Genomic DNA, 27,869 nt, shown 5'->3' on the forward strand with positions numbered 1-27,869 from the left:
CTTTTGCTAGAGGGAGGAATCTCCAAGGTAGTCCTGACTGTGAAAATCAATTTGGTGATTAGAAGTAATTATGATGGAAATAGAAAAAAAGAAATGAGCCATTAGAAGCAGACATCTGGAAAATTAATTGTCCACCTAAGTGATAGAGTAAAAAACAATCATGGAGGGAGATTTTCAATTGTTTTAAACTAGAATTAAACTAGTGTTCAGAATTTTCTTTTAGCATTTTTCAATGCAGTCTTAGGAGCTTGTAAGTTTTCGATGTGATCCTTTCAGTTAGTCACTGGAAGTTCAGATATCAGTTTTGGTCTTTACGATGATTATGACCAGTATAGGAAACTTGGCAGTCAGCATACACATAGCAGGTCCCACAACCAATATCTGTTTTAGTTATAATTGACAGACAAATATTGGCCCAGTCATTAGAGAGGTCTAGGAAAGTGAGGACTGCAGATATTTTTGTTTAGATTAGATTAGATTACTTACAGTGTGGAAACAGGCCATTCTGCCCAACAAGTCCACAGCGACCCGCCGAAGAGCAACCCACTCAGACCCATTCCCCTACATTTACCCCTTCATCTAACACTACATGCAATTTAGCACGGCCAATTCACCTCACCTGCACGTTTTTGGACTGTGAGAGGAAACCGGAGCACCGGGAGAATGTGCAAACTCCACACAGACAGTTGCCTGAGGCGGGAATTGAACCTTGGGTCTCTGGTGCTGTGAGGCAACAGTGCTAACCACTGAGCCACAGTGAGTCCAAAAGTGTGGTGCTGGAAAAGTACAGCAGGTCAGGCAGCATCCGAGGAGCAGGAGAATCGACGTTTCGGATGTAAACCCTTCATCAGGAATGAGGCTTGTGGACTGACAGCTGAGAGATAAATTGGAGGGGCAAGATAGCTGAGAGTGCCATAGGTAGATGAAGATGGGAGTGAAGGTGATAGGTCAGAGAGGAGGGTGGAGCAGATAGGTGGGAAGGAAGATGGACAGGTAGGACAGGTCAAAAGGTGGAGGAGGCCCAGGATCTGCATGGCCTTGGGTGAGTGGGAGGGGAAGTTAAAGTGTTCAACCACGGAGCGGTGGGTTTAGTTGGTACTTGTGTCCCGGAGATTTTTTCTGAAGTGTTAATGACACTTAATGAGTGTCAGCCAAGACTCAGTTATCAAGCACCTTGAACCTACAACTTCTGAGTCCAAGAGTGTTACCAACTAAATGACTGCTGGCACTTTATTAGACATGGTGAACAGCTTGGTGGAATTGGCTAGACCAGACTCTCCCCAAAGTATACAATGGAGAGAGCCTAATCCCTATATCGGTTCTAGGTGCCAAATGGCCTAGATCTGCTGCTTTTGCTTATGTTCTTATGTGGAGCTAGACAGAACATATCAGTATACACTGGAGCAAATAGCACCTCACTAAAACCACTAATTGTGCTAACATAAAATTGTCCCACCGTGTTTCTTAATTTTAATATAAACAGCGCAAGCAATCTGAAATGCCTGTTAATGTGCGACATATCTTCCCCAAAGCTCCTCGCATCAATCAACCACCAGTAGCTATCGCCTCACCATGGATACAAGAAGTTTCCCTACCTACAACCTCAACATTTATTGATGGCAGTCGTAAGTAACATTACTATCAAAACAAAATTATATGTCAAAAAAAATTAAGGGGCCATTATCTTACTGAATGATTGTCAGGCAATCTATTCTCCTTCAGGGTATGTCACAGTCATTGTAATGACAGTGCACAGGCTTTGTGTTTCGGTGTTATGTTACCTCATTGTGCCACTGAAGGAAAGAGCTTGCATTTATATAGAGCCTTTCATCCATTTTGGAGGTCCCAAAATGATTTCTAGCTGGTAAAGTACTTTTGAAGTACTGTCCCTGTTGTCACATAGAAAATAGAGCAGTCAATCTGCAAACGTTAAGATCCTGCACATACCAGTGAGATAAATACCTAAATAATCCTCTTTTTTTTTTGCGAATTGAGAGATAAATGTTAGACAGGGCATCAGAAAGAATTCTCCTGCTACTCTTTGAATAGGGCTGTAGACTCCTTTACATCCTTCTGAGAGAGCAGACTCCCTTGTTAAGATGTTATTGGAAAGACAGTTCCTTTGACAATACAGCACTTGCTTAGTATTGCACAAAAATGTTCACCTATGTTATGGAATCAAAGTGCTGGGGTGAGACCTGAACACTTAACTTCCTGACTAGCAGGTGAGAGGGCATCAAACTGACACAAATCACACATGGTGCATAACACTATTTTTCATGAACACTGTTGCGCTTTAAGCAACTGTATAAGCATGTTTTAAAAAGAAAATAACATTTGCCTTCTTAAAAATTTCCAAACACTGTTTCTGTCTGTGGGCAGCTTCATTGAAAGGTATCACTTTTATTTCCTACTGGATCCTCAATTGAACACAGTACTTATTATAAAAGATATCAAATATTTGGACTATTCTTAGTCAGAGGTTACCATGGTAAATTTACTTGAGCTATGTTGACAAAGATGGTCACCGGGATTGACGCTGTGAACACCTTTTCCTTCAGAAAGTACGGATGATGACAGGATTGTGAGTTATCGCTGGGAGGAGATTAAGGGTCCCCTGCGAGAACAAAAGGCATCAGCAAACACTGCCATCCTCCATTTGTCTAACCTCGTGACTGGTAACTACACCTTCAGGTAATAAAACCTATTATTTGATGAGACTTGTTTTTTTTATTGCAGTAGGTTGTCTTTCATACCTGTTTATAGATTCTTTGCTGATGTGTGTGAGGGTAATATAGAGAGATGTTAGTTTGATAATGACCTAGAGGTGTCGATGTTGGACTGGGGTGGGCAAGGTTAAAAATCATACAACAGCAGGTTATAGTTCAACAGGTTTATTTGGAAGCACTACCTTTCGGAATGCTGCTCCTTCTGTCAGATGGTTGTACCTGATGAAGGAGCAGTGCTCCAAAAGCTCGTGCTTCCAAATAAACTTGTTAACTATAACCTGCTGTTGAGTGATTTTTAGCCTAGTTTGATAATAAATTACTAGTCATCAAAAAGCAGTGCAAAATTGTTATCCTCTTTTGTAGTATCCTGAATAAAGCTTTCCCCAAATTTTAATTCATAGGGGTCTGTATCTTTGTGCATTCTGTAATAGATGTTCATTAATACATTATATTTAAGTTCCAAAGTGAGCATCCCAATGAGAGATTGGAAATTCCAATGTCAAGGTCAAGAATCAACTGAATGTCTCATTTTCTGGCATTTCGTTGTATGAATTTAAAATCTCTCAGTAGCCACAAATCCCCATGCTCTTGAGGCCTAATAAAAACTTATGGTGCACTAAACACTTATTTTGGAAGTATGCACCCATAGAATCTCACTTTTAATAATGCAAGTATGTACTGTAACATTTTGTTAATTCAGCAGTAAATGCCCCAATTCTAACTGTGCTATTGGTCCGTGGAAATGCTTGTTTCTGTCCACTCCTGCTGCCCAGTTCCCCCTCAAACCTGAACCCTGGGTCCCAAATTCTTCAAACTTCAATATTCAGTATTTTGTTACCTTTCAGTACCCTTCCACCCAAGGGCTGGCTCTCCAATCCTGACTTGAAAGCAGCAGGACTGTGCAAGTCCCGGGTCTCCTATTACAGAGAGAGGAAAACTATTATTTCTGACCTGCCTTCTAGTCTTTGTGACGTGCAAGAGGAAAAGTAAAAACAGTACGACGTTAAGGAGAAAGAGAGACAGATGTACAAGGAAAATTGGTAAATGGCAGCACATAGAAAGAACTACACAAAATAAAGAGTATACAGAGAAGAAAAGATCTGCAGAAAGGCTGTATGAGAAGAAATTGTTGATGAACCTAGAATTAACAAAAGGAAGGGTGAATGTAAGAAATAAAAAGAGAGACGAAGAAGACAAATTGGAAAAGTTGAAATAGAAATTGTTCAGAAAGCTCAGCATGTCTGGCAGCAGCTTTGGGGAGAAAACAGAACTCCGCTCTGAAGAAGAGTCACTGAACCCAAAATGGTAACTCTGCTTTCCCTCCACAGTTGCTGTCAGACCTGAGTTTTCCAACATTTTCTGATTTTGTTTCTGATTTCCATCATCTATTGCACTTTGTATTGTTTTTGGAAGAGCTGGAATATTGGATTTGGACAGATTGACATTTTGAAGAACATATAAATATTTTAAATTGTGATCAGTGTGCCTTAAAGAGCAACTACCTTGTTGACGAGCTTTACTTTTGTGTGAAAAAGCTAATGGGCTCAGAATATAGCATGTAGTATGTTTAATTGAACAAATCAAATCCTGAACATACAAGAGGCGATGATTCTGAAGCCAACTGATTTGTTGTTTCCCAAAATTGTGTGAGAGAATGGCAAATTCATCAAAATATATCACAACATGTTTGCCCATTTAGGAAATAACTTGTGTTTATATTGCATCTTTATATTACTTTACAGTCAATGAATTGCTTTTGAAGTGTAATAGTAGTCAATGGAGGACACCAGTGTAGATTTATGCACAGAAAGATTCCACAGGCAGGATTAAGATCAGATACTTTTGGAGACAGTGTCTAACTGTATTTAATTATCGATAAATGGAAAAGACGAGAGAGCGTAAGATGTAACCTCTGCTAAAATTGATTTCCAGACTCACTGTGCTTGATTCAGATGGGATTGAGAACTCGACAACTGCTATGGTGATTGTCAGCAGACCTGTGGATTATCCACCCATAGCAAACGCTGGCCCGAATCAGGCAATAACCCTGCCCTGTAATAGCATTACACTGAACGGAAACCAGAGCAACGATGATTATCAGATTGTGAACTATGAGTGGTCACTCAGTCCGAACAGCAAGGGCAAGGTGGTTGAAATGCAGGTCAGTTCAATTAGTGTTTTGCAACGTGCCAGGAACATGACAATCATTTTGTATGAACTTAAATTAAGTTGAAGGACCAGTTAAGGATGAGGCAAAGCAAAGACAGATTAACTATCCAATGTGGAAAATGGAGTTAATAGGTTGGATTTTGATTGGTAAAGCAGGTGGTAACAAATCGGCAACCCATTTTACATCTCTGTCAAATTTTATTTTCATAGACCAATTTCAGTCTATGGTCTTCACACCCAATGCCCCTCAGACAGGCTGGCAAACTATAAGTCTGAAATTTCCTAGTGTTCAGGATGTCCATTGGAATGTTGCTTCAAGTGTCATGAATACAACATCAGGATCCTAATGCTCTTACAGCTCCAACCTTCAGTCAAAACCTGGACAGAGCGTGTGTCCTGCACATCTTCCTCTTATTTGGTCTGATCTGGCATGAGCCCAGTGACACAACAAGTGTTTATAGTTTTATAGTTAAATTAATGTGGACTGAGGGGCAGAATCCAGCTTCTTCTAGCCTCAAAATAACACAGTGGGCCATTGGCCATTGCTATTACACACGGATTGCTTTGCTTTGTCAATGGAGCCGAAAGCCCAATTTCTTGAGTGTCTCTGGTCAAGATCTGATCATGTTCAAAACATAATGCCTATTTTGTATTTGTTTTTGATGCTGCACATGTATCTCAGCTGTTACTTCCACCCACAAATTTGCTTCACCTAATACTGATTACTAATTCTGAATTACTAATGAAAAATGATCATTTTTTTAAGATTAACATTCAAGTGCTATATCATATAAAATTACAAGAAAGCAAGTACTTGAATTTAGAGCATACCTGCACAACTGCACTTCCAAAATACTTTCTCAGCTTCCTAGCAGAATTGAAGCTACGAGATAAAGGGGCACTGGCTAAACAATGGAAAGAAAGTGTTTTGATGAGCAGCTGGCTGTACTTTTTGGATGGAGGGAGATAAATCCCAGTGCTGTTCTGCGCGGTTTGGTACTGCAAGACAACTGCATTTTAATGTATATTATTGAACTTGGATTTGGGAGATACAAGGCTTACTTTTGAAACTTGCAGGTGCCATGAAGCATAAGAACTTGGAACAGACAATTCAGCTGCACTTGGCAATATAGCAAGCAATGCAGAGGATACTAATAGAAGTCAAAAGATCAGAGGTTGGATCAACAGATAGCAGACAAAATTCAATGCAGAATAGTGTGAGGTCATGCATTTTCATAGGAAAAACACGGAACGATAATTTAATCAAATTAGTGTGCAGCTAACGCAGATGCAGGGAGAGAGAATGGCGCTGGGCGTCTTGGGGGTGGGTTGAGATGGTGGTTTGGTCTTGTGCCCACATCTTTGAATGTAGCAGGAAAAGTTAAAATATCAGTATATGAAGTTTATGGGATCCTAGCTTTATAAATCAAACCACAGAGTACAATACAGGATTCCATGCTAAAACACAAGTTTAACTTTGGGTAATGAGTCCAATTCTGGGGTAGGACACTTTGGGAAGAATACAACGTCTTCATAAGTTGTACAGATGAGAATTGCTGAATTGTGAGAAACATGGGTGAATAGTCAGAGTCTTTTTTTCACAGGGATAAGTGTCAAATATTAGGTTTAAGGTGAGAGGGGAAAGTTTAAGGGAGATACGTGAGGTAAGTTTTGTTTCATGCAGAGTGTGATAGGTGCCTGGAACATGCTGCTAGGGGAGGTGGCAGTAACAGGTGTGATAGCAATGTTTCAGAGACATTTACATAGTCACGTGAACAGGCAGAGAATAGAGGGATGCAGGCCATGTGCAGGCAGATGGGATTAGTTTAGAATGGAATCGTGGTTGGCACAGACATGGTGGGCTTGTTCCTGTGTTGTACTCTTCTGTGTTTCTCAGGATGAGTGATTGCTCTTATGTGGATAGGATGGAGACACTGTAGTTCTTTGCTTTGGAACACAGAAAGCTAAGTCCAGATTAGATTGAGGTATTAAGACTATGAAATCTTTAGTAGAGGAAATAAAAATAAACTGTTTCTAATAGTTAATGTTTAGTAACCAGAGGCCACTGATTTAAAGTGATGGGCGAAAGAACCAGTGGTGACATTTATACATGACTAGTTGCAATTTGGAGTGCACTGTCTGATTGGTGGGTGGTAGCAAATTTTACAGTCCTCTTCAAAAGGGAGTTGGATAAATACTTGAAAGAAAAAAAATACAGGCATTTGGAGAAAGATGAAGCATTGGGACTAACTGAACGGCTCTTTAAAAGAGGCAGAAAGGATTTGATGGATGGAATGGGCCCCTGCTGTGATGTAGTGTGCTGTATAATTCAGTGATTTAGAACTGATGTAGTACTTGAGAAGTTTAGCTGCTGCTGAAATGTGGGGAAGTGGCTTATAATGTGATTTTCTAGATAGGATGAATTTTTTAGTCTGATTCAGTAAAAGCTATTCATAGAGTCATAGAGATGTACAGCATGGAAACAGACCCTCCGGTCCAACCCATCCATGCCGACCAGATATCCCAACCCAATCTAGTCCCACCTGTCAGCACCTGGCATAGAGTCATAGAGATGTACAGCTGGAAACAGTCATATGCTTTGTATTTATAAAATCTTTATATGTGAACTTAGTAAATTGCACAGATGTGATTTCATTAGAAGCATTTTTCTTCACATTGTCTTGCTCCTTATGTAGATACTGGTGCATAGAAGTTTAAACACAAAAGAATCAATTTCAGCAGTTTTGATTTTATTAAGAATAAAATCCCTGTTCTTGTGTCATAACCCTGTATCATGGTCTCCTTTAAATGTTTACCCCATTTTAACTTAAAAAATGAAATCACCTATACCTCAGTCACTTTAATTGTATGATACATCCTCACCATAATCTCCTTGGTGAAAGGTACAGCTGGTAGATTTACTCCCAAAGGCTTTGTTTTGGATTGGTATCTAAAGGAAACACTTCGAGTCATAGAGATATACAGCACGCAAACAGACCCTTCGGTCCAAAACGTCCAAGCCTTGATAGCCTAACGAGAAGAGGCTCTTATCTTAAACAAGGTGTAGTTTGTTGCACGTTAGTAATGAAGTACAAAATATTTCAGTATTGTTGTGGAGCGACTTGATAAGCCACTAGAAGTCTCAGGTGCAAGTTACCAATCGTTATTCAAGTGTATGCAGTGAGAGGCAAGCTTAGACAGTCTAAGACTCTAAACAGTCACAGGCGTTCACTCTTTACGTACACCTATAGTCACATGCACTTACTATCACTCAATTTTACAACTTATATGCTAAATCGATGTTCCTGGCTTCAGTTTCTTATTCCAGTGTGTACGTACCATCAGGCATTGTTTTTTTCCATTCCTACTTTTCACTGGTTATATAGCCTGGGCTGCTTCCTTATTTCTATCATTGACTCCCTGGCCTTGTCTTTTGCCTGTCTGGAGTACATCTGCTAATCTCCTGTTCTGCTCTCTCTGCTTCTATCTTATTTTACTAAAAGATACTGCTAACTTAAAATGTTTAACCCTTTCAGTATGATAGACATTGCCTCTAGACTTTGAGGGGAACACTTCAATAATAGGTCTATCTCCTGTGAAATTGAGAACTATTTTCTCACCCATCTGTAATGCCATCATCATAATGAGCAGTGTTAATCCATTAACCCTTTCAGAGCCAACATCTTATATAATACATGGCCCTACCTTTCTTTTTCTCCATTATTCATGTTTATACATTCATATAATTAATTACATTTATTGTTATTTCATATTCCCTCGAGTCTCTGTCTTACACAAATTTAGGTGGTCTGGTAGTTTCTTCCAGAATGCATTCTTTGGACTTGGAAAATTGATAGGTCTTTGGCTTGAAGACTGTTGACTTTGATTCTGTTCAGTGTGAAGTTTATCAGGCCTCACTGGGGTAGCATGCTGGAAATCAAGCCTGCTGTTTGTGGTATGTCACAAAAGCTAAAGGTTTTATCAAAGCATGCAAAAAAATCCCCAATTTACCTATCTGTTTAGACCAGGTTAACAGGAAGCACGGACCAGGTTTCTGCACTTAACTAGACTTAATATTTATTACTAATAAATAGTTTCTACCTACAAGTTAACAGCTATGAACTGCTGACTAATCACTCTAATATTTAAAACTCTTAAACCCCTTATAAATCTCCCCTTACACACAATCCGCTATCTTCTTGCTGGCTGAATTTCACTTTGCACATGCCTTTTGGTGTGAGCCCATCTGCAATGAATATTTTCCCCACTGGTTGAACAAAGCAACAATGTAAACCACACTTACAATGGTTTTGGTAACTTGTTTTTAAAAACTCAGCAATTTCTTCCAAAATCCTTGGTTTTTAAAACAGTCCTTCTCCCATTACAAACCACAATTAAAAATACAGAAAAATAAAAATGTACTGTTTTTACAGCTTTGTAAAGTCCTTTGTAAACTGGAGGACCTTTGATCCCTTGAATTTCCTTTGTCGAGGACATCTTTCCTGTTGAAATAAACAGTTGCTCTAATGTTTCTGCTGGAAAATCTTTGATCTTTCATTATAGAAAATGGCTGCTGTGTTGAAATAGACACTTCCATTTTTGTGATATCGTGAATTTCTGAACCAGGTAACTTTCTTTTTTTGATAATATCCTGATCCCTTGGCCAGGCAATTTCTTTTTTGGACCATAAATCTGTGGATGTTGTTTTCCCGATCTTGGCGGCATCTACAATCGAGTTGTATGCAGAGCTGAGAGTGTGGTGCTGGAAAAGCACAACAAGTCAGGCAGCATCCGAGGAGCAGGAGAATCGGCGTTTTGGGCAAGAGCCCCTGGCCTACCTTCTGTGTGAGCAAATCCTTATTTCCAAATGATGGTAAATGTGTGCTGAAGTGCATAAACTCTGTACTTCTCTCTGTTAATTGGTTTGGAAGCTTGAATATACCCCTTGTGGTTGCTTTACTAGTGAATCCAATTTGTTCACTTTCCCAGTCTAACAACTGGAGAGTTGTTCCTTTACTTGGCATCGTTTCTGTCACTGATACTGAGGATTCTTCTTGGAAGATGAGGAAAGCAAATCTTTCACTTGCACTTGTGCCTTAGCATCGTCTGACTTCAGATTTGAAACAATCATAACATTTGTTCCCAAGCCTAGGCTGGCTCGCCAATATGAATAAATTAATTTGAAGGCTCATTAATTGCTCATTAGCTTTTTCATTATTTTTGTCTCCTTGGAAACCTTGCTGACGTCTGTTTTCTGAGCTTTTATTAGTGATGATCGGAGTGGAAGATACTTCTGCCAATTCGACATAGTGGCAGATTCTCATCCTGTTAACAATATCAAACAATTCTCTAATGCCAGCATAGTTAAATCTCAATGAATTTTGTCTTCTTTCTGGGCTCTACCTTGGGTCTAGGAGGCTGTACCAGTTCTTCTATCATGTTGTCCCTTGACTAATGTTTCATTATCTAACTAACATCTAACATGTTCGCTATCATGTGGTTCCATGACTGGCTCTTCCTTGAACAATTGTTGCGTGATTGACTGTTTCCTGGCTATTTGTCTTGATTGAAACTAGTTAATATACTTCTACCATTTGAAGACAATTGAAGTCAAATCATGTGCTCATGCTTAAGGTGAAAATTCTGGATTGTAAAGTATATATGTGTTCTTTACCTTAGTGTACTACAGGCCTTGTGTTGCAACATTGCTTATGGCACACCTTTAATCTTTAGAGCTATACCTTCTGCATCATGTAATTGTATTTTTGTAAACTGTAAATAGTATTTTTTTCAGTCATACTAGATTATTTGATAATATAGTGACACTTGCCCCATATCAAGGTTAAAACTGATGAGGTGTTCATTGACATAAATACTTTCTTGTCAAACATTTGGCTTGGATCACCTATTTTCCTGAGGTACTTTTGGCCTTTTTTCTATTGTAGCCTGTTCTATCTAATTAACTTCTTTATATGGGTAACTATTTGACTTTATGATACCCTGCAAACCTTTATGAGTCCTACCTCTACACATTTTCTATAACTGACTTATTGTTTTACAAATACAGCATTCTGTTTTAATTGTTGGGCATTGCTCGTGTCTGTGAAGTTTCCTTGCTGTACAGCATTGATGATCTAGAGTATCTGCTGTATGGCCTATTCCCTGTACTGGCTTCTCATGTGCTCAACACTTTTGATACCTTAAGAACTGAATGGATTCTGCTGCTCTCCTATGATTAGATTGATCTTCTCTCTGGGAACTGATCTGCGTTGCTTCAGGACTTTTTCACTCATCATCTGAACAGTCGTCTTCAAAGTCAAATTTTTTGTTCATCTGACAAAACTTGTCAATAATCCCAACAGCTGTTCATGAATTCTGACAATGAAATTATCTATTGATTCCCCTGGTTACTGAATTCTTCTGTTAAATGCTACTTCGTCAAGAATCTTATTTGTTCTGAGGTTTAAGTAATTGTCAAAAGATTGTAGAATTTCATCAAAAGGATCTGTTGCTTATTTTATGCCTTGGCGAACCATAACATTACCAGCTATACTCCATATCAAATATAAAAATGTGTTTACTTGTTCAGCTTCTGATTAAGCATCCAATTTGGAAGCAATTCTGTACCTTAAGGATTGTTTCTCCAAGATGTCTAATATTACATTTTATTTGGTCTATCTCCAAAAGTGGATTTTTTTGGCAGTATTATTTCTGCTGTCTTGTCTTCCTAGAATCATTACTAATTTCTTTATTTTGAAGGATTTTAATTCTGCTATATTTTAATTATTTTTGCTTTAAAGATTTTAATTCTGCAGTATAATAAGCTGCTACTGTGTACAGGGCTGTAATGAAAGGTTTTCCCATGCTTATCTAACCTTAATGGAAGACTACTACCTTCTGCAAGCAAGATGGAAGATTCTCGTCATTTCATGGCCAATCAAATGATTTGTGTTTTTTTTTAAACAGAATTAACGAATAAATGTTGCTGCGTGTGGCTTTAAGGAAAATCCTGTTCTGTTCATGACTTTAGCAAATGATTCCTGCTCTTCATAGCTTTATAAGTTGATTTCTGTTTTCTTGAATAGACTTGGCTAAATGTTTCACTACTGCAGCCTTCCACTTTTTTCCTGGATGGCCCCTGCCATCTATAAAGTGAATTAATACATTCCTGAAGAATGCTCATGCCCGAAACATTGATTCTCCTGCTCCTTGGATGCTGCCTGACCTGCTGCGCTTTTCCAGCAACACATTTTCAGCATCAGTAATTAATAAATGAGTAAATTCTTCCTGAGTTTACCACAATTTAAATAATTGATTTCTTACTTTCTTCTGTGGACTTAATAATCTGTTAGCTTTCTTCTTCCAATAGACTTTGTTTGCTTCGGTTTCTAAATTGCTCTTTAACTCTGATCTTGTGAAATTTCTGGTACTGAAACCTACTCTTAAAATTACTTCAGTGACCCTTGCTTTCCTTTGATGTATGGTACCTCACTGGGCAATGCCTGCAACGATGGCAATATCTGGTTATTTATGAATTTCTCAGACAGTAACTGCACCATGTTTTCAAAGTTTGCACCTTGCCCTCCAGGGATTTCAAATCCAATTGCAGGCTCCAGCTGAACTCTGACTCAGGACCACTGCTGCAGACCACTGCCCATGTAGTGTTGCCTGTATCTACCTGGGAATGTTCCAGTTCCATTGAGTTCCTTGCTTACTTGCACTGCTACACTTCTTTTATCAGATTTTAAATTGTTTTCTGTCATCTGTAGATTCTTCCTTCCACTAGATTCTATCCTGCAGGGTTCTCAAAGTTCAGCATTCCCAGCTGCTGGCTGTCTGCATAAATAGTCTTCCTAAAACTGGCTATGAAGGTTTCTTTAAAACTCACTGCAATCTGCACTGCTGCTCATCATGTTATATGATGGATCCTCATTACAAATTGGAGAAAGTGAGGACTGCAGATGCTGGAGATCAGAGCTGAAAATGTGTTGCTGGAAAAGCGCAGCAGGTCAGGCAGCATCCAGGGAACAGGAGAATCGACGTTTCGGGCATAAGCCCTTCTTCAGGAATTCCTGAAGAAGGGCTTATGCCGAAACGTCGATTCTCCTGTTCCTTGGATGCTGCCTGACCTGCTGCGCTTTTCCAGCAACACATTTTAAAGCTGTGAATTTTAAAGCTGTGTGCCATAAGTATAAAATAGTTGCTGATAAATCAAATAAGAAACATCTTCACTCATAATGGTGCAAATATGGCATTTGCCGTAGCATGCAGTGGTTGAGACAAGTAACATATGTGCATTCAAGATAACTAAGGCAAGTACATGAGAGAGAAAATACTAGATGACAATTCTCATGGAATGAGATGAAATAAAGTAGTAAATGGCTTGTGTGGAGCATAACATAGCATAGACGTATTTGGATGAATGTTCTGCTCGCGTGCTGTACAAATTTGATTTTATTGTATATAGTTTCTCGTCATCTTGGTGAATCTTTATTGTATATTTAGTACATGAAAGTGGATTAAAACTGCAAGTGATTCTCTTCATTTTGATCTAACTAATATTTACAATTTTATGATTACTCTTGTGCCTTCATTTCAGCATTGATTGAGTAAAGCTGTCCTGAGCTTTGCTGCTGTTATTCATAACCTGCGATTGTAAACTGTAATTCTTTTGTGCAGGGTGTGCGGACTCCTTACCTCCAGTTGTCTGCGATGCAGGAAGGGGATTATACATTCCAGCTCACCGTTACAGACTCTGCTGGGCAGCAGTCCTCAACTGAGGTGACGGTCATTGTCCAGCCTGGTGAGTATCCAACTGAAAACAAATAGCTCACATGCAACAAATGCCCATTGAAAGGCAGCTTTGCCCCAAAACTCTGAAACCAAAATTTGTTCAGAAATATTTGTTTGCAAATTGAATTCTTGCACCTTTGAGGAATTTTGCTAGTTAGTGTCCTGAAGTGTTGCCCTAGTGAGAAATAGATGAAAATGCAGTGGTGTAGTAGCCAAGGAAGAATAGTAGAGGAGGATACCAGAGCTCACAAAATACTTAAGGATGCAGCTGACACTAACATTGAGAATAGTACGTTAATAGGTGACGTTGAAGTAGGGGATGAAGAGTTAACATGCATATATGTAAATACATTTGGTAAATAAGGTTCAGAAGTTACAGATGCAGATTGCCATGTGCAATGATGATAATATATCAGTGATAGAGATCGGGCTCAAAGAAGGGCAAGACTGGGTGTTAAATATTCATGGATGGAAGTTGTTAAGGAAATATAGAAAAGGAAGTATAGGAGGAGGGGTAGCAATATTCATTAAGGAGGACATTCAGTGTGTGAGAAGGAAGATATCTCAGTGGGTTCAAGGATAGAGACAATTTGGCTAGAGTTATAGAATATAAAGAGTACAATTGCATTACTTGGTGACTCGAAAGGCCATAAACTGGATAGAGGATACAGAGGAACAAACCTGCAAGGAAATTACAATAATATGCCAACAGTAGTTTTAATGGGAGACTTCAATTACCTGAATATAGACTCGAATACTGGTTGTGTAAGGACACTGAGGGGCAAGTGTTCCAAGATTGTGTTTGGGAAAATTTCCTCCAGCTGTATGTGTCTGGTTCAACAAGGAAGGATGCATTGTTGGACCTGGGTTTTGGAGATGAGCTGGACCAAGCGGATCAAATGTAGTAGGCGAATATTTAGGAGACAGTGATAAGATTCAGGATGTTGTTGGAGAGTGACATGCACCAATACAGAGTAAGAAAAATCAGTTGGTGGAGAGCAGTCTAAAATCGGGCAAGATCAGAGCTAAGCAGGATTGATTGGAAAATGATGTTGGTGGGAAAAACAGTGACTGTTTTCAGCTCTCAAAATTCTAAGCTTTCTCTTTCATAAATCTTCTACAGTTTTACAAGTTGCTTCAATTGATTTCATAATGTCAAGTGTTTTCAAAGTGATGAGGCATCTCGACAGATCATGTTGCAATTTTTCCAGCCAATGTCTGGTTCTTAAAGATCTCTACCAATGACCTTTGTTTTTCTAATTAGGAAAAAGCATCAAAACATGAACTGGTGAGAAAGTTTTTTTTTGTTGCCTTGCTATTATAGTTTGTAAATGTCATTGAAACAAGCAAAAAGTTAATTAGGTTAAATGTTGTGTTCACACCCCATGTGTTCTTCAGGCATTGAAGCAAACTGGATCTCTATGCTTGCACACTACCTCACAGACTGACAAACCTTCAGTGTACAACTGGTAGAAGCTTGTAATTGTACAATAAAGACATTGACTTGACACTGTGTTGTCTCTATGTCATTTCCCAGTTCTTGACATGTAAGTATGAGACAAGATCAGGACCAAGCTATTTTCCCTCTTTAACCTTGTCATGCCATTTAGTCATAATTTGGAGATGTCGGTGTTGGACTGTGGTCTACAAAATTAAAAATCACACAACACCAGGTTACAGTCCAACAGGTTTAATTGGAAGCACACTAGCTTGTTATGTGTTATGTCATTTAGTGACACTGTAGCTGATCTTGACATTACCACTTCTTAAAGATATCTCTGTTACTTCCAGCAGAATTTATATGTCTTCATTTAAAAGGATGATAAGAGGATATATTCAATAATTTTTAGTCTAATTGTGCCCATTTGCATTCAATGTACATCATTGTTCCAAGCTTGAGTGTAGGATATGACCACAGGTCTGACAGTAAAGTACATGTCACTCAATTTCATATGTTGGATTCACCTTCAGAAGCAGACCAAGCATAGCATCTCCAATGGGGTGCCATAAAATTATTTAAAAGTAAGTAAAATCCTACTGCTGCCTCACAGCGCCAGGGACCTTGGTTCGATTCCAGCCTCTGGCGACTGTATTGTGGAGTTTGCACATGCTCCCTGTGTCTGCGTGGGTTTCCTCTGGGTGCTTTGGTTTCTTGTCACAGTCTAAAGATGTGCAGTTTAGGTGGATTGGCCATGCTAAATTGATCATAGTGATCAGGGTTAGATGGGTTAACCATGGGCGATGCAGGGAGAGGGAACGGGGGTGTGTCTGGGTTGGTTATTCTTTGGAGGGTCGATGTGAACTTGATGGGCCAAATGGCCTGTTTCCTCAGTGTAGGGCTTCTATGATCACGAAACAGCATGCTGTGCTGTTTGTTCAGGCACTCACATCCACACAAAGGGTTTCCTTTTCTTCAAATCAATGACTCCTTAGTCACTTAACCTTCAGGATTGTAAAAGACTGCTTATGGCCAACTAAAGAAAAATCATCTTCAGCATAGTAACAGTTCCTTTGGGTTACCTGGTCAAATTTGACATTGACCTCTAGAAAGAGATGTTGGGACTGTTGACCAAAAATACTACCAAAAGGTAAGTTTTAAAGAGCGCTTTAACCAAAGAGAAGTGGAGAGGTTTAAGGAGGGAATTTGACAGTCTGGGGCCTAAAAGATGGAGACACAATCTCCAGTGGAAGGAAATCAAGGATATACAAATTACTGGAATTGCAGGAATGCCGAGTTTTTCGAGGATTGTAAACCTGCAGGAGGTTGTACAGATGGTGGTGGGAGGCAGCATTTGTGAAAGAATTTAAATACAGTGAAAACGTGTCAGTAGACTAGGAGCCGATGTAGGTCAGCAAGCAAGATACAGCATTGTGGACTGCCTTCATCTAACACACCTCCCATCCATTCTTGCATTTGACTATGGGAATGTCCTGCGGAGAAATCAGGGATAGACAAGTATTTTAGCAATGTCTCTTTTTCACTGTGTGTAAGTATGCATAAAGTGGATTTTCAAACTAACTTCCTGAATCATTGGAAGGTTAAAGGCCAGTTTCACATAATTCAGGAGGAGCAGACTTACCAGATTAATATACAAATGTGCTTAACAGGTGACTTTCACAACCAGAAACAGATGCAGTTAAAAGACAAATCTCTGAAGGTGAAAAATGTAGGACACTGTGTTCTTGCAGGTTATGATTGCAGCTGCTTATTTAGATTTTGAAGAGAATTATTACTGGCTTTCCCATGGGTACTTTTTAAAAAAATATGGTTTCTGCATTTGTTGTTTTGCCCTTGGCAAATGATAATTCTAGCATTGTTTGTTTTTGAACCAGCCTTCCTGAAGTTATCTGAAAACTAATACTCAGCTGCCAAGAAAAACTGAAAATGTCAAACTACAACCTACTGCAATAATTCACACTGTTTTGTTAAAATTCATTAAATTGCACCTACACTTCATGTGAAATGTCTTGAATTGCATTCATGAATTCTAAAAAGGATAACTCTTGCTCGAAGACAGTTCCTGTCATTTGTGCAGTGTCAGCAACTGGCCCTTTGACATTTATTGCATTGTTTTCCTTTTCTGCAGAGAAAAACAGCCCCCCAATAGCAATTGTGGGTCCTGACAAAGAATTAATAAGCCCGGTAGAAAGTACTACTTTGGATGGACAAGGGAGCACTGATGATCAGGGTATTATCTCATATCACTGGGAGAAGATCAGGTAATTAACTACAGGAACAAACATTTTGTTTTTTAATGCTTTCAGCATGGTGGCAGAATGGTATTTTTTTTAGAAACCGCATTGATGTAAATACCAAAATGTAGGCCGTTGGGCAGCAACAAATTCTCTTTTACTCATAGATTGTTATTGTAGAGCACTGAAAACACACATTCTGCTCCAGATATTCATCTTTTAACAACTGTTTAACCAAGGCTTTTAAATTCATTATGACATAAAAAGAGATGTTAATCCCATCTGAAAACTAATACAGAGCCCAATAAAACTACCCCAGAATAATGAAGCCATGCTGGCTTCGATAGTGCAGATCAGCCAGTTCCCATTTCCCTCTTCGATCTCTGTTGCCTTTCGAGTTTATTTCTCTCAAGTGCTGATCTTATCTGCTTCAAAAATTGTTCTGTTTCCATTACCCTCTTCATTTGTGGATTTTTCGTGTTCTGTAACAGTTGAGATCGAAGCATACGTGTTCTGTCAATTGGAATAACTGTCAGTTAGTTGAAAATTCAGACAAATGTAAAATGCTCTTAAGTTGAATTATAATGGCTTACAGTATCGAAGTAAGCCACTCAGCCTACAGGACCTGTGCTGATTCTTTGAAAGAACTCTGCAATTAGTCCCTGCTCTTTCACTGTCCCTTTTAGTTATACACCCAATTTCATTCCGTCAGTTTCTGTTGAATCTATAATGGTCAGTGTTTCAGGCAATGAATTCTGGATCAACATACTGGCTACATTGGGAGAAAAATCATCTTCCCATTGTTCCATGCTAATTATCTTAAATCTTTGCTTTCTGATCCTGGCCTTTCTGCCAGCAGGAAGTGTTTCATTTGTTTAATCAAAACCCTTCATAATTTTGAACATGTTAAGTCAGCCCTTAGTCTCTCCTACTATAAGGAGAACAATTGCAGATTCTTTAGTCTCTACGTAAACGTGAAGTTCCTCATCCATGTTACAATCCTGGTCAATGTCCTCTGCATTAAAATTACAAGGCTCCAGATCACTTTAAAAAAAGTGAAACTTAATATTTATAACTGAATTTTAAGTTAAAAGTTGTGCTTTGTTATTATGAGCATTGATAATATTTGACAAATCAGATTCTTGATGAAATATGTCTTGATAGAATGTATTGTATGTTAAAATTCTAAATCTAGCATACATTTGTGGCCTTTCCAATAACAGCAATTAACCAGAGCAGAGTTGGCAATTTCCTTTCCTATTTGATACCCAGCTGTCTCAGTTATGACTGGTAGGACACTGGTCTCATAGGTGAAAGTGAGGATTGCAGATGCTGGAGATTAGAGTCAAGATTAGAGTGGTGCTGGAAAAGTGCAGCAGGTCAGGCAACATCCCAGGAGCAGGAAAATCGATGTTTCGGGCAGGAGCCCTTCATCAGGAAATCTGATGAAGAGCTCCTGTTGTGCATTTCCAGCACCACTCTAATCTTGACACTGGTCTCTTGGCCCCACTTTGGAGCTTTGAGCACAACATCTAGGCTGGCAACCCCAGTGCAGTAATGAATGCATACTACTCTGTTGTTGACAGTGCTATCATTTGGATGTAATGTTAAACCAACCTTGCCTATACTCTTGGGCAGAGGTAATCACTCGTATACCGCTATTTTTCAGAAAAGCTGTGCAGTTTCCTGACCAATATTTACCCTTTCTTTCAGTGAAAAACAAATTGCCTTTTCATAATCATATTACTGTTTCTATGAACAAATTAGCTACTGTATTTCCTTCATTACTGTTGTAACTCAAGGTATACCGTTGGCTGTAGTATACTTTGGGATGGCTTGGTTCTGTGAAATGCACTATGTAAGTGCAAGTTCTTTATTTCAGTGGCCCTGATGTGAAAGTTGAGGATAATAACAAGGCTGTGGCCACAGTGATAGGGCTTCACGTTGGGACATACCAATTCAGGCTGACTGTCACTGACCAGCAAGGCCTAAGCAGCTCAAAAACAGTGGCAGTCACTATCAAAGAAGGTCAGTTAAGTGTAACTCATATTTCAGCTATAATTGAATGTCATTCCAGTGTTTGAATTGTGTATGGAATTTTTGTTCAATTCTTTGTCTCATGATGCTGTGGGTATTTTATCGTACCTTTCAGCTTACTGTTTCACGCACCAGGGTAAAAAAAACACCATTAAACTATCAGCTGAGAAGGCCAGGCAGAGTTTTCTAGTCATTATGACATACTAATGCTAATCTTTCAGTTTCCTGCCATGGTGTAAGTAATAGGAGCAGTAGAAGGCCATTCCACTCTCTGACCCTGCTGCAGCACCTGATAAGATTATGGCTGGTGTGATCTAAGCCTCAACTCCACTTTTCTGCCTGTTCCCCATAAAGCTGACTTTGTAATTTTTCACAAATTTATTTGCTTCAGTCTTGAATATATTCAATGAGTTATTCTCCACTCCTCTCTAGGGCGGAAGATTTCAAAGATTTATGACACTCTGAAAGAAGAAATTCATCCTCATCTCCATCTTAAATGGCTGCCCCTATACTCTGAAACAATGCCTCCTGGTCCTAAATTTCCTTATGAGGGGTTAACATCCTATTAGGATCAACTTTTCAAGCCTCCTCATAATCTTTCATTAACAATGGCTCTCATTTTTCTAAACTGCAATGAATTTACATTCCGATAGGGGTGACTCTGATGTAAGTTTACTAATTCTCTGGTCAAAATCACACGACATTGGGCTATAATCCAACAGGTTTATTTGAAACTGCCACCGCTCCTTCCTTAGGCAGCTAGTGAGAGAGAATACATCAGACACAGAATTTACAGAGAAAGATCAATGGGTCATACAATTTATGCAAATATATTGAACAAACCTAGATGGCTGTTAAGTCCCTAATCAGTTGGATTGTAAGTGCAGGTTTTGATTGATTAATATGTAAATCCCTGCCTCAAGATAACTGCAGGTTTCACCAGAATAAAGGTGATACCTTAGATCAGACAATGTATTTTAGGGGTGAGGCCACATTTCAAGTCTGTTTGTGTCTCATCCTGGAGCCAGACTGGTTTTATTTCCAAAGTAGAAATTTTTAAAATGCCACACTGACTGACTGACTGTCTAGAGATTGTGTGCTGTTTGAACAAAATAGAATGTACCTGCAAATTCAAATTTATAAATGCGATTTCACTCTATAAGGTGTGTGTGTGTGTGTGTGAGGGAGAGAGTGTATGTATGTGTACGCATGTGGTCTTGAGAGAGAGAAAGTGTGTGAGTGTGCTTGAGAGGGACTGTGTGTGAGTGTGAGTGAGGATATGCCTGTGAGAGAGTGTGAGTACGTTATTTGTGTTTGTATGCATGCATGCTTGGGAGAGAGTGTGTGTATGTGAGAGAGGGTCTGTGTGAGTGTGTGTGTGTTTATGCGAGAGTGTGTGTGTAAGAGTGTATAGTGTGGTGGAGTCACCTGTAGTGTGACATGAACACAATAATCTGGTTGAGGCCATCCTCATGGGTATCAAACATGGCTATCAGCCTCTCCTTGGCGACTCTGCCATGTTGCATGTCCTGAAGTCTGCCTTGGAGGATGTTTACCCAAAGATTCGAGGCTGAATGTCCCTGACCGCTGAATGGGAGGGAGCATCCCTGTCTGGCAATTGTTGCGCAATGTCCATTCATCCGTTGTCGTAGCATCTGCTTGTTTCGCCAATGAACCATGCCTCTGGGCATCCTTGCCTGCAGCGTATGAGTTAGACAACATTGGCCGAGTCACATCAGTACCTGGCGCACACGTGGTGGGCGGTGTCCTCATGTGTAATGGTAGTATCCATGTCTATGCTTTGACAGGCCTTGCAGTGGTTGCCATGACAGGGTTGTAAGGTGTTGTGGTTGACGTTTACCTAAAAGCTGGGCAGTTTGCTGTGAACAAAGGTCTGTTTAAGGTTTGGTGGTTGTTTGAAGGCAAGAAGTGGAGGTGTAGGGAAGATCTTGGAGATGCTCATCATCATCAATAATGTGTTGTAGACTGCGAAGAACATGGCGTAGTTTCTCCGCTCCCGGGAAGTATGGACAACAAAAGGTATCCCGTGTTCGACTCCAGAGGAGGTCATGATGGTTTCTTGCTGTAGCACGTCAAAACTAGCGATTGATAAATTGGGCATCATATCCTGTTCTTATGAGGGCATCCTTCAGCACCTTCAGGTGTTCTTTGCATTCCCCCTCATCCGAGCAGATCCTGTGTATGCATAGGGCTTGTCTGTAGGGGATGGCTTTTTTTAACATGTTTAGAATGGAAGCTCGAGAAATGCAGCATCATGGGGGTATCTGTGAGCTTGTGGGTAGAGTGAGGTACTGAGGTGTCTGTCTCTGATGGACATGTGTGTGTCCAAGAATGAGACTGATTGGAAAGAGTAGTCCATGGTAAGTCTGATGGTGGGATGAAACCTGTTGATACCATTGTGTAGTTTCAATGATTCCTTGGCATAGGTCCAGAAGAAGAAAATGTCGTCAGTGTGTCTGGTGTAAAGCATTGGTCGGAGGTCTTGCTCAACATTGTGCATGAAAATGTTGGCATATTGGATGCAAATGTGGTCCCCATTGCTGTTCCGTGTGTCTAGATAAACAACTGGTTGTCAAAGGTGAAGGATGTGGTCGAGGATGAAGTGGATGAATTGTAGGCTAGTGTCCGGAGATTAACAGTTGTTGCTATTGAGAACTGAGGCTGTTTTGGACCCCTCGGAGAGGCATTGCCCTTGGCTGGACACGTATCCTCAAACTGTCACCTTCGACAGCCAGTTCTTTATCCAGACACACAGAACAGCCATGGGGACCACATTTGCACTCCAATATGCCAACATTTTCATGCACAAATTTGAACAAGACTTCTTTGCTGCACAGGACCTCCAAATAAGGCTTTACAGCAGATACATTGACAACATTTTCTTCCTCTGGACCCATGGTGAGGAGTCACTGAAAGAATTAGATTGTGATATCAACGAGTTTCATCCTACCATCAGACTTACCATGGACTACTCTTTAGAATCAGTCTCATTCTTGGAAACATGCATTTCCAACAAGGACAGACACCTCAGTCTCACTCTACCGTAAGCTCACAGATACCCCCACGATGCTGCACTTCTCTATCTTCCACCCTAAACATATTAAAACAGCCATCCCCTACAGACAAGCCCTACACACACACAGGATCTGTTCAGATGAGGAAAACAAAGAACACCTGAAGGTGCTGAAGGACATCCTCATAAGAACAGAACATGATGCTCAACTCATCAATTGCCAGTTCCAACGTGCCATTGCATAAAACTGTCTCGATCTCCTCAGGAGATAGACACTGGATATGACCGATACATTAGATTAGATTCCTGACAGTGTGGAAACAGGCTCTTCGGCCCATCAAGTCCACACTGACCCTCCGAAGAGTAACCCACCCAGACCCATTCCCTTACTCACTACTAATGCACCTATCACTATGGGCAGTTTAGCATGGCCAATTCACCTGACCTGCACATCTTTGGACTGTGGGAGGAAACCCACGCAGACACGGGGCAAATGTGCAAACTCCACGCAGACAGTCGCCCGAGGCTGGATTCGAACCCAAGTCCCTGGCGCTGCGAGGCAGCAGTGCTAACCACTGAGCCACCGTGCTGCCCCAATAGGATAGGATACCCTTAATCATCCAGTACTTCCCAGGAGCAGAGAAACCTACGCCATGTTCTTTGCAGCCTGCAACACATTATTGATGACAATGAGCATCTCTCCAAGATCTTCCCTACGCCTCCACCTCTCGCCTTCAAACAACCACCAAACCTTAAACAGACCATTGTTTGTAGCAAACTGCCCAGCCTTAAGGACAGCATCAACCATAACACCACACAACCCTGTCATGGTAACCACCGCATGGATACTACCATTACATGTAGGGACATCACCCACCTCGTGCATGGCAGATAGTCATGTGACTCGGCTAATGTTGTCTATCTCATATGCTGCAGGCAAGAATGCCCACAGGCATGGTAGATTGCTGAGGCCAAACAGACGCTACGACAATGGATGAATGGACATTGCACAACAATCGCCAGACAAGGATGTTCCTCCCAGTGGGGGAGCCCTTCACTGGTCAAGGACATTCAGCCTTGGATCTTTGGGTAAACGCCCTCTAAGGTGGACTTCGGGATATGCAACAATGCAGGTCGCTGAGCAGGAGGTGATGGCCATGTTTGATACCATGAGGGTGGCTGCAACTTGGATCTTGGGTTCATGTCACACTACAAGTGACCCCACCACACTATGTTCTCTCTCTCTTTCTCTCTCTCTCTCTTTCTCTCTCTCTCTCTCTCTCTCACACTCACAAACACACTCTTACGCATGGACATATACATGTACTTTCTCTCTCAGCAACACACACAGACTCTCTCTCACACTCTCACTCTCATGTGCATATACCTCCTCAGACTCATGCGCACTCCCTCTCAAGCACACCTCACTCTCACACACACTTACATGCATGCTCTCACACATATACTCCCTCACACTCTCACACGCTCCCTCTTCAGCATACACATACATTCTCTCTTTCAAGAGCACACACACGGTCTCACTCCGACTCCTTCACTCACTTGCACACATATAAATCTTTGGAGTGAGATTGCATTTGTAAATTTGAATTTGCAAGTACATTCTATTTTGTTCAAAAAGCACACAATCTCTACACAGTCATTCAGTGTGGCATTTTATAAATTTCTACTTTGGAAAAAAAAACAGTCTGGTTCCAGGATGAGATACAAACAGATTTGAAACATGGCCTCACACTTAAAATGTATTGTTTGACCTAAGGGGTCACCTTTATTCTGATAAAACCTGCAGTTATCTTGAGGCAGGGATTTACATATTAATCAATCGAAACTGCACCTCCATTAAAGACTTATTAGCCATCTAGGTTTGTTCAATACATTTGCATAAGTTGTATGACCCATTGATCTTTCTCTCTAAATTCTGTGTCCAATGTATTCTGTCTCACTAGCTGCCTGAGGAAGGAGCGTTGGCTCTGAGAGCTTGCGGTTTCAAATAAACCTGTTGAACTATAACCTGGTGTCATGTGATGTTTGACTTTGTCCACCTCTGTCCAACATCGGCACCTCCATATCATAATTCTCTGGGGTCATCCATTCAGATCACATACTGCTACTGGTGAAATTTCAGTTTAATTTCTTAAAACTGGAATTAACAGTCTTGTTCAAGATTACTATAAAAAAGTCTTCAATTGTTATAGAAACTCACCTGTTCACAAATGTTCTTCAGGGAGGGAAATCTGCCACCCTTACTTGTTGTGGCCGACATGTGATTCCAGACCCACAGCAATTCTTAACTTCCTCTGAAGTCTTCAGTTCAAGTGCATTTAGGGATGCGCAACAAATGCTGGATTTGTGAGTGATATCTGTGTCCCATGAAAGAAGAGAAGAACCTGCTCAATCGGTCCTCATATGACAACCCTTGGAATAAACCTAATGACACCTCTCAGATCTGCCTCAAATCCAACTATATCCCTCCTGACATAAGAGGGAGGAAATTGAGTCCAGCAATCACATGAACACTGTGTTCATTTATAACAACACTACAAAGTCACTTGGCACACTGTTAAGTACAATGAGAGAAAATCTCAACTCAAAGGCCAGGTGGAATTTATTTATTTTTTTATTCATTCATGGGATGAGGACCTCGCTGGTTGGGATAGCATTTACTGCCCATCCCTAATTGCCCAGAGGACAGTTAAAAGTCACTCACATTGGTGTTGATCTGGAGTCTCACGTAGGCCAGACCAGGTAAGGATGGCAACCAGTAAGAGTGGGAGAGATTTGTGGTCAACCATTCCTTCCCTAAAGGAAATTAGTGAACCTGATGGGTTTTTCCAACAATTGACAATGGATTCATGGTCAACATTAGACTCTTAATTCCAGATTTTGTTTTGAGTTCAAATTCCACCATCTGCCATGGTAGGATTCAAACGTTGGTCCCCAGATTATTACCTGAATTAACAGTCCAGCGATAATACCAATAGACAGGATGGCACGGTGGCTCACCAGGGTCCCAGGTTCATTTCCAGCCTTGGGTGACTGTGTGAAGTTTGCATATTCTCCCCGTGTCTGCGTGGGTTTCCTCCGGGAGCTCCGGTTTCCTCCCACAGTACAAAGATGGACTGGTCAGGTGAATTGGCCATGCTAAATTTCCCTTAGTGCTAGGTGCATTAGTCAGAGGGAAGTGAGTCTGGGTGGGTTACTCTTTTTGGAGGGTCAGTGTGGACTGGTTGGGCCGAAGGGCCTGTTTCCACAATCTAATCTAATCACCATCGCCTCCCCTATATGAATCATGTTAAATGAGAATAACAAATATTTTATATAATGCCTTCAAGTCATTGTTAAAGACTGCTTAAGCTTTATTTGCTGATCAGCTCCAATCTTTTCCATTTTTTGTGTTTTATAAAGTTAGAAGAACTTCCATATATTGTATATTTTGTACTATGTGCTTTATATAAAGGTAAACAAAATCACAGATATATCACATTCTCTACATTGTATGCTGTATGCAAGAGTAAAGCCCCTCTCAGCTGTTCCTTATTCTCTTTATTGTACCTATTACCCATGGATACATTTTGAAGCTGTACTTCTAAGTGAGATTTTCACTTGCGGTACTCTCACTGTGCGGTAGTAATTCTCACTTTGTACTTCTGTCAAACACCATGTCCAACATAATTGACATCTGTGCACAATAGAAGACTCAAGTCTGTTTTATAGGTGAACTTGGCTGTTGTTTCACTTTCTGTGTTGCCTGCTGAAAATTATTTACTTGGTATTGGTAGGAAATTAATTTCAGATGCCCATCTTATTGGACTCTCAGGCACCTGAATGAGAAAAGTTCAACAAAAATGGCTAGAAATCATTTTATACTACCAATTTCATTCTCATAAACATAATTTATAAACCTAGAAATTTATAACTGTTCACTAAAATGGTCTATCAATGACACGTGAAGACTGATTTTTGTATATATTTTTAAGAAACCAATAATCGTCCTGTAGCTAATGCTGGAGGTAACCATTTTCTGGCTTTACCCAATAACTCCATCACCCTTGATGGTTCCAACTCCACTGATGACCAAGACATTGTATCTTATCTTTGGACGCGGGATGGCCAGAGTCCTGCTGCAGGTGTGAGTATCTAATTTACACTTCTTCAATAATTGTGAACAGTTGCATAACTTTAACTTTTTACCTTTTAGACAGCTCTCTGTAGCAAATGACAAGGGAGCATTTTTTTTAATTTTTGAATCAAACATGACAGATTTGATTTGGACAGCTAAAGTTCTGTTTTTTTCAAAGTGAAATCATCATTCTGTATGAGTGGTGGTGATAGGCTGCAATTCGTATGACTGTATGACTCTGACTCTATTACAGATAAAATAGAAACTGCAGATGTTGGAATCCAAAGTAGACAGGCAGGGGACTGGAAGAACACAACAAGCTAGTCCTGAAGAACGGTTATACCCGAAATGCCGACTTCTGCATCTCCTGATGCTGCATGCCTTGCTGTGTTCTTCCATTCCCCTGCCTGTTTACCTCTGACTCTATTACAACATTTAAAAGGCATCTGGATGGGTGTATGAATAGAAAAGGTTTAGAGAGATATGAGCCAATTGCAGACAAGTAGGACTAGATTAATTTTGGAATCTGGATGGGATGGATGTGTTGGACCAAAGAGTCTGTTTCTGTGCTGTATACATCTCTAATTCACTCAGGGCATCAGGTTAATGTCGCAATGAGCAACTTTATATGTGTGCCATAGTCTGGAGCTATGATGATAGTCGCTTAAAGTTGCTTCCACCAATGGCTGACCTGGCCATTGGTATGTGGCTGACCAGGCTGACCAAACTGCACTGGCTGCCATTGGTATGTGTGGAAGGATTTGCAGGTTGAAAATTGTCATGGACCAGATCAAACCCCCCTCGAAATATATTAAGAAAATAGTCTAGACCCTAACTTGTTCTTATTTTAAAGGCAAGTGTAAGGTGTTGAGTTCCAGATGCAATTCATTTGGTCAAACTACTCGACTTCAAGCACAGTTAAAAATCATACAACACCAGGTTTATTTGGAATTATTAGCTTTCAGAGTGTTGCTCCTTCATCACTAGCTACCCGACGAAGGAGCAGCGCTCTGCAAGCTAGTACTTTCAGATAAACTTATTGGACTATAACCCGGTATTGTGTGATTTTTAACTTTGTCCATCCCAGTCCAACACTGGCACCTCCACATGATGACTTTAAGCAAAACACATTTTCTTTTACACTAAAATTAAAATACAGAGAGAATAAAAAGAAAAGAATTGGCTTAATTGTAACTCTTTGAAAATGCTTAACAGAATAATGCATATATTAACTACTAATTAACTGTTCCCATAATCACACCCTTGGCAGAGGTAA

General features: G+C 40.1%; 1 protein-coding gene across 4 annotated transcripts in view; it reads left to right on the top strand.

The window, feature by feature from the left end:
• Window positions 1-27,869, top strand: part of LOC122564389 (dyslexia-associated protein KIAA0319-like) — a 111,921-nt gene that overhangs the window by 62,938 nt on the left and 21,114 nt on the right. For 3 of the 4 annotated variants that reach the window (XM_043719176.2, XM_043719175.2, XM_043719177.2), the window contains exons 8-14: window positions 1,533-1,625; window positions 2,562-2,694; window positions 4,662-4,890; window positions 13,578-13,701; window positions 17,279-17,411; window positions 19,267-19,412; window positions 26,451-26,602. In XM_043719176.2, coding sequence (XP_043575111.2) covers window positions 1,533-1,625; window positions 2,562-2,694; window positions 4,662-4,890; window positions 13,578-13,701; window positions 17,279-17,411; window positions 19,267-19,412; window positions 26,451-26,602 — 1,010 coding nt within the window. The remainder of the gene's footprint in view (window positions 1-1,532; window positions 1,626-2,561; window positions 2,695-4,661; window positions 4,891-13,577; window positions 13,702-17,278; window positions 17,412-19,266; window positions 19,413-26,450; window positions 26,603-27,869) is intronic. The other variant, XM_087978601.1, reaches the window with a different exon arrangement.

This window comes from Chiloscyllium plagiosum, unplaced genomic scaffold (assembly GCF_037043375.1).
Source record: "Chiloscyllium plagiosum isolate Xiang-an unplaced genomic scaffold, Cpla_swu_hap1 HiC_scaffold_34, whole genome shotgun sequence".
NCBI lineage: Eukaryota > Metazoa > Chordata > Chondrichthyes > Orectolobiformes > Hemiscylliidae > Chiloscyllium > Chiloscyllium plagiosum.